The sequence below is a fragment of the Manacus candei genome, unplaced genomic scaffold, assembly GCF_025592945.1.
Source record: "Manacus candei isolate 608988 ecotype Guabito, Panama unplaced genomic scaffold, ASM2559294v1 h1tg000083l, whole genome shotgun sequence".
NCBI lineage: Eukaryota > Metazoa > Chordata > Aves > Passeriformes > Pipridae > Manacus > Manacus candei.
In genome coordinates, this window is record NW_026138131.1 from 1,214,033 (window position 1) to 1,235,226 (window position 21,194).

Here is a 21,194-nt window from a genome sequence, read left to right on the forward strand (position 1 = left end):
GACGGGGCAAAGAAACACAGTTTGTGTTCCTGGGAAACAGTACCATGCAGCCAGTACACTTATGTTGCTACTGTGAAGCCAAGGTAGAGAAAAAGGATAGTCTACTATGAGTAACAGCTTCACGGCATGGATAGTATTTTGGTTTTCTTGTAAAAGGATGATGAAAAAATTATTCCCAGATTCTCAGCCTATCTTGTTATTCCTTCAGTTTTTAGAGGGAGTGGGGAAAAAACCAAGTAATTAATCAGCAGCAAGCACAGTTTTTTCACAAGCATGAATGTTGCTCATAAAATGATCTAGCAAATACATTCCAGCAAGTCTATCAAGAATAATATTAAGTTCCAACATATTTTCAAAGTATTCCTTCTTTGTTATAGGGAATAGTGGCAAAGCACTAACACCTGCATCTAATCTGATCTTCATCTACTGATCATATCATGAAATATTGCAGATATAAAAGATAAGTAGCAGAAAGTACAATTTATAAAGATTGCCCTGGTGCTCTAATATTTCTGTGAAGTGATTTCATTGTCAGTTTTACTGTGGACATGAATTAGATTGTTTTGGACAGTTCCTCACTGCTTCTGTGAAAAAAAAAAAAAAATATAAGGTCGTGACAAAAGTTACAACTTTTATATATGTCTGTGTAAAATGTATATATAAAAAATGATATGATGTCCAGACCAATTCTTATGTATTTTTTTTTTCTTCTAAATCCTTATCACCCAGAAATTTTGTTGAGGCATAGTAATCTGCAAGGAGAGACAACTTCTTCTTAACTACAAAACTACAAAAATTTTACTTCAAAAATAAATTTCTTAGCAATTACCTTTTTTTTCCACTCCATTACTTCATGTTTAAGGAAACCGTAATTTGTTGCAGGATATTTTGAAAAAATAAATATTTGTAATATTTTAAATATATTTTAAATATATTTTACTTTTCCAGTGTATTTATTTGCACTTCTTACATTTTCTCATTAGAAAAAAATAACAACTTTTAAAATGCCTTTCAATTTCAATTTAATTAAGAATCTTAACAATTAATGCCTTCCTACCTAATAGGCATTTTTATAGCAGCGTTGCTCATCTTGACAATCCTAAAATACAACTATATTTATTTGTACTTAATCTTTGAAGAATAATTTGAATAGTAATTTTATTTTTAATAAAATTCAAATCCTTTCCTAGGAATTCATCAATACTACATTATTATATGGGCTCATTCACCCTTCTTATATCATACTTGTAGCACCTATCATGAGGTCAGGTTACATTCCTCTTGCTTCTCTTACACAGAATAATCACTTTGTCACCACACAACATCTGTGCTTTGATGGTAAGATATTATTTATAAACGAAACTATATTTCGAAAGTCTAAGAAAATCACTGCAGGAGTGAGGAAAGAAAGAACAATACACAATTCAGAGGAATTTTACTGGATGCACCCCTGATTATTACTTAGTTATTTTAAGTAAAACAAATAAACACCAATCATATCATGCTAATTCTTGTTTCCAAAAGGAGCCAGATTCAACACATGAATTATGAGTTGCACTCATACATCAAATATTACACACACTCCTGATTTCAGGGACTAAAAAATATCATACCATATAAATAATTCAATAATAGAATCATAGAATATCCTGAGTTGGAAGGGATCCACGAGGATCATCAAAGTTCAACTCTTGGTCCAGCACAGGACCATCCCCAAGAGTCACACCATGTACCTCAGAGCATTGTCCAAGTGCTTCTTGAACTCTGTCAGGCTTGGTGCTGTGACCACTCTCTTGGGGAGTCTGTTCCAGTGCCCAACCACCCTCTGGGTCAAGAATTTCTTTCTAATACCCAACCTAAACCTCTCCTGACACAGCTTCAGGGCATTCCCTTGGGTCCTCTCACTGGTCACCACAGAGGTCAGTGCCTGCCCCTTCTCTTCCTCTCATGAGGAAGTTGTAACTGCAATGAGGTCTCCTCTCAGTCTCCTCTTCTCCAGCCTGACCAGACCAAGTGACCTCAGCAGCTCCTCATACGGCTTCCCCTCGAGGCCCTTCACCATCCTTGTTGCCCTCCTTTGGACACCCTCTAATGGCTTCATATCTTTCTTGTATTGTGGTGCCCCAAACTGCACACAGTGCTTGAGGTGAGGCAGAACAGAACGGGACAATCACCTCCTTTGACCCACTTCATTCAAAGTAGAATTCCAGAAATTACATACCTCGTGGTTGTTTAAACAGAAGATGGAAAACAGATTCCTTGCTGGTGGACTCTGACAGGACAGATGCATTGAAATTATGACCAGACAGCTCACGATCTAAAAATAAACAAACAAACAAACCCAACAACAACAACAAAATTTTCATGGAAACTCATTTAGAAGTCAAAATTTCCCTAATATAACAGCTTCATAGACAGCGGTTTTAAAAAATATATTCTTGAATGGGAGCACATGGCCCTTTTTTCTCCCCTTTTGTTTAAAGGTTCTCCCAGTATTTTCCTCATTGTGATGAAGTATAGATATCATATGGATATCTTTCTAAACAGAATTAAAATGAAATAACACACCATCATGAAAAAACCACAAATTTTAATGTGTTCTCAGTTAAATAACATCTAGAGATTACAAAATAAATTGTTTTGTAAATTAAAAAATCAAATAGCAATGAAATCCCATGGTGACATGAAACGTTAAGAAAAAGCTTGGGAGAAAGGGGTTCAGGACTAGTAGTACTGACACAGTTGCAGACAAGAATTGGTTTTTGTTGGTAAGTTACTGGATCAACTAACAGACCACTTCATAAAGACAGTGGATTTAGACATTATTTACATTATTTCACTGATTACTCTCAATGTTGTGGATAATGAAAGATGAGATAGGAAAAACTGGTCTGAAGTCCAATTTTATAAAAAGGCTTTGAAGCTGTTGAAGAAGCCAAAGGAAATGCCTTGTTGGAAATATATCTAGTAGTTAACTCCAAGAATCTGAGCCCAACAGATAGACTATATCTGTATAATATGTCATATAAAGTGTGGGAACACTGAATGATGAACTGCTGACAGGAAGATATGATACCCGGGACTCATCAAACAGCCAGAAAATACTGTCATCGGGGGTTATGAAACAAAGTTAAAGTAGCTTTAAGAAACAGAACAATGATCAAAGATGTTCAGGAAGGCAAAGAAAAGCTCTCTTGGCACTACCAAACTTCTTGCTTCTTGGGAGAAGAGAAGCAGCCTCAAAATCATTTCACCTCAAGAAAAAAGTTTCAGGTTTTGGAAACCAGCTTAGAGGTTTAAAACAAAATTTGTAATCTATGAGAAAATACTAAAAGAACTGAAGGGCCCTTTCCAAATATTAAAAGATGGATGCACAAGAAAAGCCAACACCCCCATTTTAATATATCAATAAAACAACTATATCATCGTCTTTCTTTACCTGAGAGACTGCAATGGGAGAAGTGAAGCTATAATGTCATATATAATGTTCCCCTATAATGTTAATTATTCTGAAGGAATTCTTTACTTTTTTAATCCCAGAATGCTAACAAGCTGAATACTGTAAATTTCTACTACTAGAAGAGTTTTATAAAGTTTCTAATATCTCTTATTTATTTTTTCTTTATAGTGGTCTACACATTCAGCTAAAAATTTTCACAGAACTAGCTAACTAATCGCTGGAAACCTTTTTTTTTTTCCTCTGAAAAATAATTTCACTGTATAAAATTAAAAGTACTAGGTTATGCTTCATGACATTCCAAAAATGCATTTATCAGTTCGGAAATGCATTTATATATTGCACATAATTTTTTTAATTGGTAGCTGACATAACAGTTTGAATTATGTCAGAATCAGCATAAAGTGATGTTAGCACTTCTAAATTGATTATATGATTGAAAATAATTTTTTCTCACATCTTTACTATTTCATTCTAAAACTGACTTATATATAGGCAATAATACTTATGCCCAATATATTTTGCCTGAAAGAAAAATAAGACTAATTAGCAGACTTGCCTCTGAGTACTTAGTTCAATTACATAATAAAGTCAGAGAAAGCAGTCTGAAAATATTTTGCAGTGCACATTTAAAAAGTAGCAATTCTAGTTTGGAAATCTTTAAATGGAAAAAGACGCAGCCAAACTACTGTGCACGCAACCTTCTCTAGGACACAAGGCAAGTTTTAATAATCCACAACATGAGACACTTTGCACACATCCTTACCAGAAAGCAACTTTATACACTGCCACAGATATCAGCTTTGCTAATGCAGGTAACACTGGATTCCAGAGGAAACAACTCACTTCCCTTATCTAATTCCTAATTACCACTGTAGCTTTAATCTTTTCTTTGATCATGGTTCTTCCAAGTTTGAAATGAATATCCTCTATAAAAGCACTTGGCCTTTTTTTTTTTGAAACTCCAATAGACATTTGGAGCACTGAAATCTTGAAATCAAATTGCCCATGTTGACCAAAATAAAGCATTATAGGTATTAATGAACCAGTAATACTTAAGGAGAATTCTTATACAGGTGAACTCTGGGGGTTTCGGTGGTTTTCACTGAAGATTTCAGTAGTTTCAGTTATTTATGTAATTATTTTTTGCTTCCAAAAATTTTAGTAGACATATTATATAGTGGTATTTACAGAAGAGCAGTATCATTCAATTTGAAACAGCTGAACTATTACAAATGGTTGCTAAACCACCCGTGACAAGGGTTTGCATATTCTGTAGTTCTGATTATTGGCTCACACTGGGGAAAATCAGCTGCTGTCAAATAAACATTACTCCCATGAATATTCTGAATGTAGCTATGAATGCCTCTGTGGATTAGAGCTGCACATTTAAGCACCTAGGTATCTAAATCCTAAGAAGAAAACTTATTGTTCTTAAATTAAGAAAAAAAAAATCTAGTTTTAGGAGGTCCAAGATTTCATCCCTTCATCACAAATTATCAGATTGTAGGTAGTTTTACTTACTCTATAATTATCCCAAATAAAGGACTGTTTGTGCTACAGTAGCAGTCAAAATTCTCAGGCAGAAACATTTCTGAGAAATAATGCTCTGGGGTTTGACAAAGCTTCAGAAATGCAAATGAAAGCTTCAGAAATGGTACAAATACAACAATTCCCAATTAATATCTGTTTTAATTCCTGAACTGTGCAATTCAAAATATAATTTCAGATCTATCTAGGGCAGAAAGTGCCTATGGAATGTTACTTGAAAACAAGATAGAGATAACTTCTGTAATCTTCTTCAAAGCATTAAGTAAATCTATAAATGTTGATGTTTACTACTTGTACACTTTAACTGAGATGCCCTATTTTAATTGTTGACACTTTGAATTCCTTTGAGAAGTGGCACGTGTTCTGAAACACAATTTCTAAAAATGAAGACCAGTCAAGCATTTCACTCTGCCTTCTGACTTGCTGTTTGCTATTCCCTCATTCTGCTCCCTCTGCGGCCTCCAATAACACCAGCAATGAGCCTGATGAGTCCAGCACAAGATTAAATAAAGGAAGGCATTCCAGTAACATGTTTTAATGCTAAAATGTCATCTAAGACATTTCAAAGTGTTAGTTTTATATTACTAACCCTACAGTTTTAAGATCTGTGCTCAGAGATGGATTAAAAATCTTCTTGTTTCCTGTGAATTTGAGTTAGCTGCTGACAGGGTCATTTCTACTCTTTGGATTAATATTTTTCATGAAAAGAAAACCCATGGGTCTTAAGAATAAAGAGGTTGCCATTCTTTAAAGAATAAATTAAGACTATATTTCAGACAAAAATGTTTGTGTTTAATTAATTTAGTTTGAAGATTACTATTGTTCTGTCTGAACTAATATTACTGTCATTCCTAACTAGCTTGTACATTCCAAAGTGTGTTCCTGCACTGCTAAAAGAGCTCCTAGGACAAAAACAGGCTCTTCATATCAAAACACATTCATATAAAGAGTAGATCATCACGACATGGGTAAGAGATCTGGTCTTCTTCATAATGTAGGATTGTAAATGGTGTTGAAATAATATTCTTACTAACAAATTGATACCAGCAAAATAAACAGAGAAAGAAAATGGCAAATTTGTGGAAAAACAAATTCAGAACTAGTAAAGTTTAGTTCTTGATAGGAAAAGAAGTAGACTAGAAGTAACATATTCATACTAGGACAACTTTCTTACCAGACCCATTAGATTGTGGGATAGCTAATTAATTCTTAATGTTGAAAAAAATTCTGTTAATTAGTTTTTATTGTCCACTAGAACAACATATCTGCATTGGTATGATATAGTGAAGTTAGTATATTTTAAATACTATTTTCTTCCTTTCTGGTAAACTTTGTCCTGAAAACAGGAAAGTTCTCAATAAATATATCAGCCATTGCAGAAATTATTTCCCAGGATATGTAAGGGCCAGGAATACTGGCTGAACTTGTGCATCCATGACTTTGCTTATAAGACTAGATTTCTTTTCTTCTGGAAAGAAGGAAATAAGTATTACAGTCAATATTCCTACAGAAAGCAAATCCTGGCATGCACAATGATATCCAAAGACAGCTTGAATGCATAACTCAACTATCTTATTGTGATTAAAACTAATCAAACATGCTGTATAGGTCACCAAGGGCAATTGGATTAGAATAATAATATTATAATTAATCTGATTAACAAATTTAAGACAGCTTATAAAGGACATGTATGATTTTACTTTCATAAAGATAATAGTACAAAATCTATTTTTTTCAAGGAAAACTTTTCATAACTTCACAGACCACAGAAACATTAGATCATCATCATGGCAGGTCTACTGATGTGCAAAGAAAAATGAAGACTGAAAACTTCTGATGCATAAAAACAGTCATCAGTCTTTCACTGCCTAAGCCAGCTCCCAGTCTCTGTCTCTATTCCTGAAAAACTCTCTGCGACAAGTTAATGCTCTATAGTTAGAAAGATGACTGTTTTCACTAAAACAATTAAACAATGCAGTTTCAACTAATATTTATCAGGACTTCATAATCCTCTAGGCTTTAGATGCAATATTTAAGCTCCTTAAATAATTTATGATGAAGCTGCTTCAGGGATAAACTAGATGGTTCTTCTCCATTATTTTGTGAATAGCACATTGGATTGGCTTTTTTACAAATAATACTTAGCAGTATTGGAGCACTAAACTGTGCTATCTGGCACCAGATTTATTCTCAATAAGCAAAGCAGTTTGCTTCTCTTAATTGCTCTTGTTGTACAACTCAGAATACCAGCTTGCACTTTCCACTAGAATAAAGCAGCACACGAGATGCAGTGGGAATCTTTATACTACACATGTAATACACACCTACAATTCAAAAGATTATACAATCAGTTATTTCCTGATCAAATAGGAGAGTTGCACAATTAGTAATTCACAGCACTTCTAATTCACAGTGTCTGGTCTAAGAAAAGCACAAAGGGCAGATGGAGCAAGAGGAGAAAATGCTAAGGGTTAAAATTTGAGCAGAAAATTGCATTACTACAAGCTAAAAGTTTACTCCATCTTCAGCTGTTCCAGGGACGATAAGCTGATGAACAAAGCAATTCAAAAGAGAGTTATACCAACAATTTATCATGGTACCTCTGGACTGGAGCTTGACCATTCATCATGTCAGTCCCTTACCCTTATTTACATTGCACTCTCTGTCATCATCCAAGTCATTAATAAAGGTCTTGAATAATATGGGCCCCAATGCTGACCCCTAGGGTAAAATTGTTACCAGCCAGCAGTCGAATGTCAAGCTGTTGATGACTATCATTTTAGACCAATAGTTCAGCCATGTTTTCAATCCACTCAGCAGTCTGGTCATCAAGCCTAGACTTCTGTAGCTTCCAAACAAGAATGTTACAGGAAACAGTGACAAAAGTCTTACTAAATCATAGCACATTACATTCAGTGCTCCCCCCTTATTTGCATAATCACTCATTTCCATACAGAAGGCAACGACATAAATCAATCATTTGCACTTAACAAACTCATTTGACTACAGCTGATTACCCTCTTGACCTTCCTGTGCTTGGAAATGGATTGCAAGGGAATGTGCAATTCATGGGCTACACAGATTGTAAAAGGACCTGTCCAGTGATCCCACCAGGGGCTCAGGTGAGGCTGATCATCCTATTACTACTTCAGTCTTCCTTGTATCAGTTTTCAAAAAGAAAACTACGTATTCTTTTCCCAGTCAACAGAAACATCTCCTGATCAGCATCAATTTTCATAGAAAACCACAGCCTCACAATCACACTGGCCAATTGTTTTATCACACTGTGAGTTTCATCTGGATTTGTAGATCTGAAAGCATACAGCTACTTTAAGAAGTCCACAGCCTGTTGCTTCCCTGTGAGCTGCCCATTTCCCTTTCAAATCAGGTCAGTATATGCTGCTTTGGGAGCAAGTTTTGACTGCAGAGAGGTAAAAAAACTTCCAAACTGTTGAGCATGTCAGACTTTTCTGCATTATCTGTAACTAGTTGATTCCCCACCATCCATCAATGGACCTGTATGTATTTTCCCTAAGCTTTCCTATGCAATTAGCATAGCTTTAGAAGCCTACACTTGCCATGTTAAACTTCACACCTGATAGGCTTTGGCCTTCCTTTCACCTCATCCAAGTGTAATACAGAGAATACATTATTTCCATTGCTAGGAACAGGCCATAGGGCTTTATATTAAGTCACAACAGTGCAAAGCATCAGGGACTTGTCATGTTGCTTGGTCCTGAGCTACTTTAGCAGTAACAGCACATAGCCAATTGGAAGGTTTATCTTCAATTTTTGTTATATGTAGATGCCGGAAAATGCTTTGGCACCTGTTTTCTGATGCTACAATTTATGCTGGACTAGGAGGAGATTCAGAGAATTTTCTAAAGCCCTCTGCTTCACTCAAAGAGAAATTTCCTCCTTCACTGAGTAAATTTCAGTCATCAAGGAGAATTTGGGATTTAAAACTCGAGTTCTTACAGCATTTGTGAAATCTGAGTATGGACAGGGACTTGTCAATCTTTGATAATTGTGGAACTTATATTGAAGTATGTTTGAAAATATTGCTGAAACATACTTCCTTAGATGGTCAATCAGAAAAAAAACCCTCAAGTGTTTTGCCCTTACTAACTTCATTAGTTATTTACAATCTGACCACATAATGTAAAATATTTGAAGGTAACAGAGGAACAAAAGCAAAACAAAACATTAGCTAGTTGGCTTAGACATACAGCTACCAAGACACATCCCAGGAGCCTCCTGTTGCCTAAATGTCACAATGCAGTCCACAGTCAACAACCAGGTGCAGGTACACATGAGGCTGTATGACCTGAGGTCTACTGTGAACACTTGTTAAAGGTTTGTGTTCTTTCTTCACTCCCATAGCCCAGTCTACAGAGCTTTTCAGGGTGGATGTGAATGACACACAAGGTCTCTATTGCCAGAAAATGGAATGAGGCAAATTTAAACCCATCCCTTACACACTTTAACACAACCCAAGGAGCTCAAGTTCCTTCCTCCACCCCAAACAAAATTCCAAACCCCTGTACCTGTCAGCATGACATCCGCCACCACATTTTCAGGAGTTGGGTTTTCGAAGGATACAATGGCAGAAGAACACTGGCCAACGCAGGCACTTATGGAAGTTGCTTCCATCAGCTGGGGAGGAAGACCAGTTCCCAAAAGTAAAAATATCCACTCCTGAAACTGTAAATGAAACATGTCACTGTTTTATGTTTGATGAATCAGATATGTACATTTTAAACCATTGTGCCTACTTCTTTCTTCTAGTGTTATATGTCTCTTATAAGTCAGCTGTTGTTTAACTCTTTCTTTCTTCTTCCTTCAAGCTTTTATGTTACTCCAAGTATTGCTTTCTGGAAATCAATAGCTCCATTCTGGGAGATGTTCACATCTCCTGTTTTTGCATTTAACTTCTGTCCTACTTTGAGCACGTACTATTTAACTTCCATCCAGCTACTCAGAGTCTCCAGTGTAGTGAATGGAAAGGTGTAGGTGGTTGCAAAAGGGCAACTCAAAGCACATATATTAGAATCTGAAAGTAGATGAAGTGACAAGTTCTTTCCAGAAGACAAAGGAATAAAGAAAATAATTCTTTTATGGGTCAGCAGTAGAATCACAAAAAAAGCTAAAAGTGTTACTCCAAAGATAATAAAGAACATTAACCTTTATACATGGAAAAATCAAGAATATTGGAAAGAACTAGTAGATATACAGTATCACCACAGAGAAGAAAAAAGAGGAAAATAAATGTAACTGTTGTGTTAATTTTAATCTTTTTTGTTCAGCATGAAGGTAAAGAGTCACCTGCCCCACATTTTAAGGTTATAAAGAGTGATGTTAATAGTGCCACTCCTTATGGAAACTTTAAATGTGAATAAGTAGGAAAGGTGAATGGTAAATATAAAAATACTATCATTAGTTTAAGGAAAATGTTTAATTTGTTCTTTTGTGTTGTCACCTTTAAATAATAACAATATAGACTAAAATCTGAGGTTTATTACAAACTGCTCAAAATGACCTTTTGATCTGTTTTGTTCATTATGACTCAGAAAGGTATGCAATAAAAAGAAAATATAAAATAATACAGAAAAACAAAACACTATTTTCATTATCCAAAATATTGCATTTACTTCTGCATAGTCTGTCTGAAAAAAGTAGGAAAAGTCTGTAATAGGGTTCAAAAAATCTGACAACAAATTGGAAATATTTATAGTAAGAGGTGCCTAATATATTAAGACTTCTCAGCATAAACAGGGATAAATAAAATGGCACATTATATGCCTTCAGAAAATAGCTTTGGACAGTAAAATTGTATGCTTTTGTTATCATTTTATGGAGAAATACTCACTCGAACAAGAAAGGAAGACATTTTAATCTTACTGATGGTAATTGGTAAAAGGTTACAGCGGTCTATACTGGTTTGTTATTGATACTTTGTGCTTGCTTACAGACACAGTAACAGAAAAAAATGTTTGGTTTTTCTTTTTCAAAACTCTCGAGTTACAAGGCAATATTAGTTTAAGAACACTTTCCAGCCCCTCTGTAAATATGTGTGATGTGAACCACCTTATTCAGAGCAAGTAATTTTACCTTGAGGTGGAGTGTGGGGATGGGAGGGGAGCACACCCTTATATTTTGTGCAGGTGAGCTGTAAAGATCAAATTTGAGCTTCATTGCTGAAGGCTCAGGCCTATGGTCTACAGACACTAGGGAGTGTAGTTTCAACTAATTTTGGGGGTTTAACAAGAAGAGACATTTTGAAACACATTGTTTCAAGTGCTGAGCATCCTTACAAGAACTCACTGAGACTGTGTTGAACTGAGCAGCTAAAGAAGGAGACAAACAAAATAAGGGATCTGTCTGGAAAATAAAACAAGGCAGGCAAGCAAAAAATTACAGAGATTATAGGACAGGCCTGCCTTGCCTGACCTGCAGTTACTTTTCCTCACTGACTTACTTTGTGATGGAGCTCAAGATCATGTATGCTCAGGGAAAGAAATCAAGAAGAAAAAAAATGTAAAAAAAATGAATTCCTAAGGAAAATAATACAAGATAGGATCTAATATTGGGCTCAGTTTCTTCCTATTATTAATTACTACTGTTAAATGTTCCACATTACACCTGGATGTGATAAAAGAATAGGATAATACAGATATATTAGAACTCTGGATGTGGATTATGTTCAAGCTGATCTTTCAGTTGTGCTGTCCTAACAAATTTAATTTCATGATTTTGGAATGATTAGAGCTAAACTCATGTTCACCTCATTGAACTGAGAGAAACTTCTCTGTCTATAACCTGCTTCATTTGATTCTAGTTTGAAGCTGTATGAAGAGCTTTTCACAAAGACACACAATCAGAAATAGCTAAGGTGTATCCTCTAAGTACTGTTATTTACTGACCTGAGATTAGACAGCTATTCAGCTATCAGATGGTGTAAGTGCCCACTCAGATATATTTAACCAAAGAAATCAAGGAAAGGAAATCAATTTTGTAGTGGCAGGGGTTACATTAAAAATTGTTTAAGGCATCCACTGCTGATGACAAACATTCTTCAAGTCTTCATTTAAAAAGGCAGTTATACAGTTATGCTACTGTCAGCTACCAGTACAACAATTAGCAAACCAAAATAGTTTGGGATTAATTTAGTAAGGACTGAGCAGTGAAAATGAATGAAAATTTACAAATTTCTAAAGATTCAGGTATAAAAAGAGCTATTGGTTATACCAATGGATTGAAACAGTTAAAGGGGGTTTGCACAAATCATCTAGAAGGATGGGATACTGGCTTAAGTTCACTGGAGATTGGTTATTACTTGAAAGGAGATGTACTAGATGACAAGATTGCGGTGGTAGGACTCAATTTGTTTCTGAATGGTTTAAATTAAGTGCTGCATTGTTTTATTTCTTTTCTAATTGGTGAATTTTCTTTTTTTTTTTAATAGATAATATGCCTGTGTATCATCCAGTTCCAGAGAAGATAAGGACATTCTGTCCTCTTGAACTGACCTTGGATATATAATATTCATATGAAAATTGCTGTCTCCTTGTTTTTATCCTTAATAAATATTTAAGAGAGATTCTGAAAATAAATGCTGTGCTAACACCACCTGCAAATAACCTGTCTGTTCAACATACTTTATCAGGAAAAAAAAAAAGCCATATCACTTCCTTCACTATTTGTTTTCTTCATACAAAAGAATATTTGCTTTTGAAGTATTACTTAAAACACTACTGAAAACTCCTGGTAGCATTCACCTGGAATAATTCACAGGTCAGCAGTCTATTAGGATATCAGAAAGTCAAAAAAAAATACAGAGAGGAAATTGCACAGAAAGCAAATGCTTCATTTAATGACAGCTCATATGAAACATTATCATTTACATCATATTATTAGTTTTTCTTTTTGATTCCAGATGTAATTTAAAATCAGGTAGTAGGTCATGCTGATGACTCATGTTTCTTTATTTACCTGTTTCTCATTTAAAATTAGGAAAATTCACAGAGGAAAAAAAAAAGTCAACAATTCTAAAATGTTCAAAGTAAAAATCATTTTCAAACAAAATGAAAGGAAGAATTCACTTTTTCAAGTGTGTGACCTTCCAAAAGTCAGATCAGATAAAAAAAAGTAAGAATTTAATTTTGCTTGGGGTTGGGAAAAACAGTAAGAAATTTAATTTCAGCAGTGCCAATGCTAAGAAATGCCAGTCTTCTAGTGTTAAAAACAGCAAAACTAATTACTGAGCAAGCTAAAATTATTCAGTACCTATTATAGCTCCTAGGCCATTATGCCTCATTTTAATACTGTTAACAGAGTAATTTCTGTGTAAAACTAATGTTAAAACAAATCGCAATTTTTAACATTTTTGCATTTGCTCTTTCATTATGCATCCAGCCATTAAACCCCAACTTGACCTACAGGCTGAAACCCTTACTCGCCTATTAAAAATAATAATCTGATTCCCAAGTGTTGTGGGTAGCAAACATATTATCATACCTTTGCAGACTTGAAGATTATTCTTGCCTGGTGATTGCGTTTTCCAACGGCAGACGGATAGAACTGCACAGGCAGTTGAATGATGGAATGAGGAGCAACAGTCAGCTGTACAAACACAAGAAAGAAGCAAGACAAAGGGTGAGGTAGGGGGTGGAAGGGAGTAGAAATCATTTTTTTGCCTCTGTTTCTGTTTTGTGCTTTGTACCAACAGTGTTGATGTTTATGTGATTAATGTGTTCTACCAGATGCATTCTCCCCTCTCAGGGAGCACAGGCTGCTAAGGCAGCAAGTGTATTGCAGTCAACCACCCTTGTGGCAGTCACTGCACGTTCACTCCCCAGGAACTTCAGAGCTGGTGTTATAGATTGCTCCAAGGACAGGGACAGCAGCTCACAAATACCCTTCAAACAGGACTTTGGTGTCTGATCGTACTGATGACACTGAAAGGTTATCACACTGACCGTCACAGACACAAACTGGCTTATACGGGAAATGCAGGGTGGGTTTTAATAAACTAGTGCTTTGTCTGTCTTCTGCATCCCTATATCTAAACTAGCATTGTAAATAACGTTGCTAGTCTTCTCTTCACCTGAAGTATACTTGAGACTCAATTGCACAGGGAAAAGCAAAGAAGCTGAATACAGTGGGGTCATAAATATTTTAAGAACCAGATAAGTGAAAGAATAGAATTATGAATAACAAAAATGCCAATACATTGAGAGAGTGATCAGCTAGAATCACTGAATACACAATTACCATATCTATTTCTTTAATTTAAAAAAAAGTACTAGGCTTTCTGTATTATATATGTTTAAATAATGTTTGCAAGTAAGAAGAGATGAAAAGGTAATTTGCATTTTGAACACTTAAGGTGTATTTTATAAAATGAAAATAACTTACAACTAATAAAGGTCGAAACAACACCCTACAACAGCTGGCACTGACAAGCCCTTTTATAAAGGAAATGTCAGCCTTGGAAGAACAGGCCACTTATAGGCAGTGAACGGAAGTAATTAAAACCATTTTTTTTTTTTTTACTACATTTAATGGTTGCAAGATGCCTGACTGCAGCAACAAGCCCTGCAACCTCTTCCCACCTCAAAAGTTTGACTGCCTGTGCCCTGATATGGCTGGCGTTTGAGCTTATGGTACCTCAAGTCTCAGAGACACAAGGATCCTGACAGGAACAGGGATGGTGGCCCAGTGTGGGACCACTGGCCACAACCACGGTGCTGAGGACAAACTAGAGGTTCCAGAAGGTAAAGCAGAAACAGAGGTGTTCACTAGCAGGAGAGACCCTAATGAGGCTTAGGTTGCTTTTCTTCACTGCCCCATGGCTTTCATAGAATCATAGAATCAGACGGGTTGGAAAGGACCTCTGAGATCATCAAGTCCAACCCTTGATCCACTACCACCACAGTTACCAGACCATGGCACTGAGTGCCACGTCCAGCCTCATCTTAAAAACCTCCAGGGACGGAGAATCCACCACTTCCCTGGGCAGCCCATTCCAATGGCTGATTACCCTCTCTGTAAAGAATTCCTTTCTAATATCTAACCTAAACCTCCCCTGGTGCAGCTTAAGACCGTGCCCTCTTGTCCTACTGCTGATTGCCTGGAAGAAGAGATCAACCTCCACCTGCCTACAACCTCCTCTCAGGTAGTTGTAGAGAGCGATGAGGTCTCCCCTGAGCCTTCTCTTCTCAAGGCTAAACAACCCCAGCACCCTGCCATCTCAGAGCTGGACACCAGCAGGGTCTTGCCAGTCATCTTCTGGATGTGTCTGTAGGGTACCAGCACAATTAGGGACTGGGATGATGGTGTGCCTTGAGCAGATATTCCTACTGATGTCAATGGGAGATATATTGAGCAGAAGAGAAGACAGAGCTCGCATATGCTCAACTAACACACAAAATGTGAAATGTTATTTTTCTCTTTTGGGGTGCAAGTTTTAAAATAATACACCAGAACACTGCCATAACAGTTAATTGAATATATTAACTGTCTTGTCTATTGATGAAGGGGTTTATTGTATTTTTTCAAACTTTCCAATTTAAATGTTACAATTTTTTATCACTTAGTGATAAGAGACACTTGTGGAAGGATAAGCAGGTGGGTCTCGCATTCTGGGCTCACTCCTGCACCCCCACACTCCACAATCCCATATATCCCACAGGTGACTGATAACTTGAAAGCGCATTTGCCACCAGCACTCACTGCCACCACCCCACATTTGTCACCTTTGCAAGGTTCTGTACTAGCCAGAATAACAGACCTGAGGGAGAGTCATCCCCCCCTGCCCAGAGTTCATTTAGCTGTTCGTCATCTAAAATGAGCCTGAACAGCTCATTTCTCAGTCAGTTCCTGGGCATGCTCAGTATGCAGAGACCTTTTTTTGAGAATTTTTTACTTTCATTTGCAGTCCAGTTCCTGCTGAAGCCAGACCCATTTATCAAATGAAGACTTAAAAACAGAGAAAGAATTTTAGTATAAAAAGAACTCCCTTCCAAATACTTTTGAAAAAAATGAAAAAGCAGATAAAGACAGGTTGTCACAGAATAAGAACACATAATTAAATTACAGCTAAAATTTTTAATTTTTGATCAGTTTCACTAAGAGATATGAATTTTTTTGAATAATAAGTCTTCCATAAAGATGAAAACAGACAGGAGTTCGATTTTCAATAAGCATTACTTGACATATTATCATTACCCAGAAAATGCACTGCCACAATGAATCTAAATAATCAACATGGAGTTATGATAATCCAGCAGACTGCCTGCTCTGAAAGCAGAAAGGATTTTTATCTTTTATACTATAGATGTGGGTTTAACTTTCTTTTTTTTGGTATTATACAGATGATGTTTTCTGAATCCAAAAAGTAATTTGTTTTGAAATAAGCTGGGAAAAAAGATAACTTACTTTCTACTGAAAACCAAAGAATAAATTGCTTTTAAAACTAGAATTAAGAAATCACGCTAAACAACATATTTTAAGAAGGTCATACTTTACACTAAAATATGCTGAGGTTAACAAAACCCCTGCCTTTTATTTTGTTTACATAAACAAGTGACTTCCAAGATACTCATGTGAAAAAAAACTGGCATCATTGCTCTTCATAAGATCTCAGATATAACTGTTCAAATACAGAAACCAAGTCTGAAGAAGACTAACTAACTACAAATACATTATTCTTGTTAAAAATTGACAAAAAAAGGGAAATTTATCACTACATCTGTTCTCTGTTCTTTACTCTGTACAAAATAACACTCATGGCCATTAAGAAAATACTAAAGCTTGTACACAGAGATTGCACCCCTCTCTGACAGCCCTTGTTTGTTATTTTTCCTCAATAAAAATTGTGTTTCAAAGTCAATCAGGATGGAACAAAGCTTCATGAAAAAGGTTTAGGATGGTTATAAGCCAGGAGAATAGCAAACTGAAGACTTACAGTGAAAGTATGTTTCTTTTTGGCAATAAAGATGATCCCATTTGTAAGACTTTTCGGTACATCATAAATATATGTGTGTAACAATATAATACACACACATTTGAAATATGCCAATGTATTTACAAGAAGGAAAAGTATTAAACTGGGGAACATAGCATGACTGACGATTGAGAATTTTCAGCTGTTAAATGCTGAACATGAGTCCTTCTTAACTAAAAACAAAGAAAACTGCTGTCAGGACAGAAACACAAAACTCAACATTCCAATGATTGTTCCCCCAGAAACTCATAATGCCCCATATGCAAATGAAAAACAAGCTAGGAGTTCTACAGTATACTTATGTGAGTTCATTTTTATTCCAACTTTAGATAATTTGACAGTATTTATAAAGTTATTAAGCTTGACAAGCTTATTTAAGGTTGACAAGAAGTGAAACAAAAATTAGGTATAGCTTGTTAAAAAAAAAACCAAAATCACATACATAAAAGGAAAAAAATATATGAAAACCCAAATTACATTAAAAGAGAATCCTTGAAAGCTTTTATCAAATTCTTGAAAGAAAACCAAGATGGTCTATTTCATTTAAAGCCATTTTAGGATACAATTGCAAAGCCATTAATAAGAAAAGCATACTTTTCTCATTATTAACATTTTACAAAGAGGTTTATGGAGCTGCTTCTAATTTACATGGAGCTGACAAGAGATTTAAAGCCTTCGAACTTCATTGTGACTTCCTTATGCATCTTGAAGTTCAGGAATACTTGAGCCTAATTCAACTGGACCTCAGGAAAGCCCATTATTAATGATGTCAATACTTGAAGTTGAATCAGATCTACAGAAAATAATCCCTTGTGGTATTTCAGTAATGCCTTCCGTCCCAAATTGAAACTGGAACAAAATTCCCCACACATGGAAGTATGACATATATATTTGAATTTGTTTAAATTCTGAAATATTAGTAAAAATTTTGGTTATTAATTTTAGGCAAATATCTCTAGGGAGGAAAAAAAATTGTTTGATAGCACTGTTGAATCTGACTTATCTAACATAACCCAGTGACTGATAAAGTCCATTTGAGACATTTTCTGACAGGCCACTATATTCAAGACATCTTAGATGACATAAAAACAAATACAGAAAGTTATATGAAATATTAAAATTACTCACCTGACTCTACTGTCTTCAAATATTATCTATCTTACATTGGACACTCTGACCTTCAATCTATTGATCTAAAAACTTGCTCTTTATTGTTGTATTTAATCTAAGGAGTGTGCAAATCAGAATCTTTCTGCTGACAAGAAATCATTATTTGCTTTAAAGGGAGCAGAAACTTGAATAATTAAGATGGGAAATGAGTTCTACACACAAAAAAGGCTTTGAAACAGACATTAATGTAAACTAATACCTGAAACACAGGTTATGGTTTACAAGAACAAGGAGCAATCTTCTGGAAGTTGGAATGCACTGCTGTGTGGATGGACTAAATCTAGGATGAAACATATTCAGGAGAATCAAATTCACATCCAGAGTGCCATGTCCAGTTCCAGGCTCCCCAGCTCAAGAAAGATAAGGAACTACCAGAGAGAGTTCAGAGGAGACTATGAAGATGATGAAGGGTCTGGAGCATCTGTCTCATGAGGAGAGACTGAGCTGGCCCTGTTCAGTCTGGAGAAGAGACAACTGAGAGAGGATCTCATCAATGTATATAAGTATCTTAAGTGGGAATGTCAAGAGGATGGGGCCAAACTCTTTCCAGTGCTGTCCAGTGATGGGACAAGGGACAGTGGGCACAGGAAATTCCATCTGAATATGAGGAAAAGCTTCTTTAGTGTGAAGGTAACCGAACACTGTGACAGGCTGCCCAGGGAAACCGTGGAGTTTCCATCTCCGGAAATATTCAGAAACTGCCTGGACATGACCCTGTGTATCCTGCTCTAGGTGAACCTGCTTTAGCAGGGGGAGTTGGATTAGATGATCTCCAGATCATGATACATGATACATGAAATAAATATTAGGTAGATGCATATAGCAAATTCACCAAAGCTACCCTTTAACTGGAAGAACCATCATTAACAAAGAGCATTTCAGAATTCAATCCATAAATGATATACACAACTGAGAATTTTATTAAAAAGAAAAGAAAGAAAACTACTACATTTAATGACGAATGCGTCTTTTCCTAAACAATGCAATACAGTTTTTGGTGATCTGTGAATCTCTGGTGATAAATTAAGAAAGATGAAAGGAGAAGATTTTTGTTTTTAACTTCCTGCACAAGGTAACAAACAATTTGCAGCAGCCAAAAGTCACTATAATTAAATCTAATTCACTTCTGTGCCATATATAATACTCCCCAACAATTAATATAGTTTGCATCCATGTTTCTTAGCTCCTATTCAAATACCAATTGATGAAATTATTAGTAATAGCACTTGTTGAGATTTAACACAGTGTATGAAGATGTGATAATATGCATGACATAAAAGACTAAAATGAACACTTCATGTTTTATACTTTTAATTTAATGGAATCTTATGTTGCAATATATATGATGGTTCAGTAAATAAGTGTGATCTCCTTTAGCTGCTATCTTCACAGTCCTTTTTAAGAACATTTGGTCTGGTTGTACTGACATATTTAAGCTGTTTAGTTTCTGAAAGCCAAAACCGCACGTTATCACTTTACGGCATTCCTCTTTTTTTCTCCATACAATCCATTTTGTATCTTCTCAGCTTTATTTTAGGATCTTACTACAATATTTCTCCCCTCTCTCTCTGACCCCCATACCAGTTTGCGGAAATAGACTCATTAAATCATAGAATAATTTGGGTTGGAAGGGACAAATCATCTCTGCTGTATGTCTTCCCTGTACTACCTTTTTCATGTCTAGAAAAGGTGCAACTGCCATTTTTCTCCTGCCCATAACAGGTTTCTTCCTTTTCTTTTTTTTTTTTTTTTCATATTAAAAGTTCCAAATTCACATCCTAATCTGAGGTTGTGACAGATGCACTCGACACCACTCATTCATGACAGAGGTTCCCCTAACCCAGAGTTTCTGTGCATCTGTCCTCCCTTTTCTCATCTCCCCAACAGTAAGAGACATATTTCATGGAATTAATTGTTAATATCCAGAGAGTTTTTTATAGGGCCTGTACTATTAACTCACAATCAATGGTCAATAACAAATATTTTTCTGAACCCCACTCACCTAGAACTCTAGCTAGTCTCAACAAAACTATGAAATCTGAGCCAATCTATACAACTCCTAGGCCTGGAAAAGACATAAATGCTAGGCAGCAAGATAGAGAAAGTTCTGAAATGGAGAAGGAAAAAGCAGTGTACATAACAGTAAGAGGGTGAAGATTTCCTCAATTGAAACCATTCTCAGAGTAACTGTGAGTTCAGAGAATGAAATTATTCTAGGTATTTACTTGAACCTTATTTGTGGTTACATTGATCAAATTATTATTCATAGGCCCTGCAAGTCACTTATAACTGCCATGACTATGAGACATTCTTATATTCTTCCATTAACATTTCATCTACTAATCTAAATATTTATCTAGTTATCCTGTTGATTCTTAGATACTTATAGGAAGCTTCTAATCAGCTGTTTTGTTTACAACTTCTTCTTCTTCTAATATCTCCTGAATTATTTGCAACCTACCCTTCAGTCCTGCTCAAAATCATTTGACAAAGCATTCCAGGGGAAAAAACATCTGTACTTCAGCTCGAGTTGCCTTTCAAGTTTAATTATTTTTATCTTTAAGCTATAAAATCTCTAGAATAAATACCTATAATGTCGAAAAGATTGTATATTCTGAACCTACAGTACAATACACAATTCAATTTGTTTTGAAAAGGCGGCTCTCTTCTATAACTTTTGTGAAAGCACAGAAATCTTGCTTACAGAGTGTCCTATGTCAGACTCAATTGAAAAATTCCTAGGATTGCTGTTAACAATTTCTAGCTCCAGAGGTTGATGAGTAGAATTAAAAAGAGGTATGTATAGACGAGTCCATCTGGAAAAAAAAAAACATATACACAATGACAATTAATTACGAAGCTTCTTCCATTGCATTTCATTATTCATAGTTCTTTTTATTTCTTGAAAAATTAGTAATTTTAAGAATAAGACTTATTTTTTTCACATTACTATTCCCCCACTAGTGTGGACACATTTAATAACATTAATTAATATTAATAATCATTATT

General features: G+C 35.5%; 1 protein-coding gene across 4 annotated transcripts in view; it reads right to left on the minus strand.

The window, feature by feature from the left end:
• The window catches only part of CFAP47 (cilia and flagella associated protein 47), a 287,854-nt gene that overhangs the window by 60,696 nt on the left and 205,964 nt on the right, over positions 1-21,194 (minus strand). For 2 of the 4 annotated variants that reach the window (XR_007908382.1, XM_051811713.1), the window contains exons 54-57: positions 20,890-21,001; positions 13,526-13,630; positions 9,556-9,712; positions 2,222-2,317 (exon numbers count right to left, since the gene is read on the minus strand). Coding sequence is in view for 3 of the 4 variants with exons in the window: in XM_051811713.1 (XP_051667673.1) it covers positions 2,222-2,317; positions 9,556-9,712; positions 13,526-13,630; positions 20,890-21,001 (470 nt within the window). In the remaining variant the exon portion in view is untranslated. The remainder of the gene's footprint in view (positions 1-2,221; positions 2,318-9,555; positions 9,713-13,525; positions 13,631-20,889; positions 21,002-21,194) is intronic. The other 2 variants (XM_051811714.1, XM_051811716.1) reach the window with 1 other exon arrangement.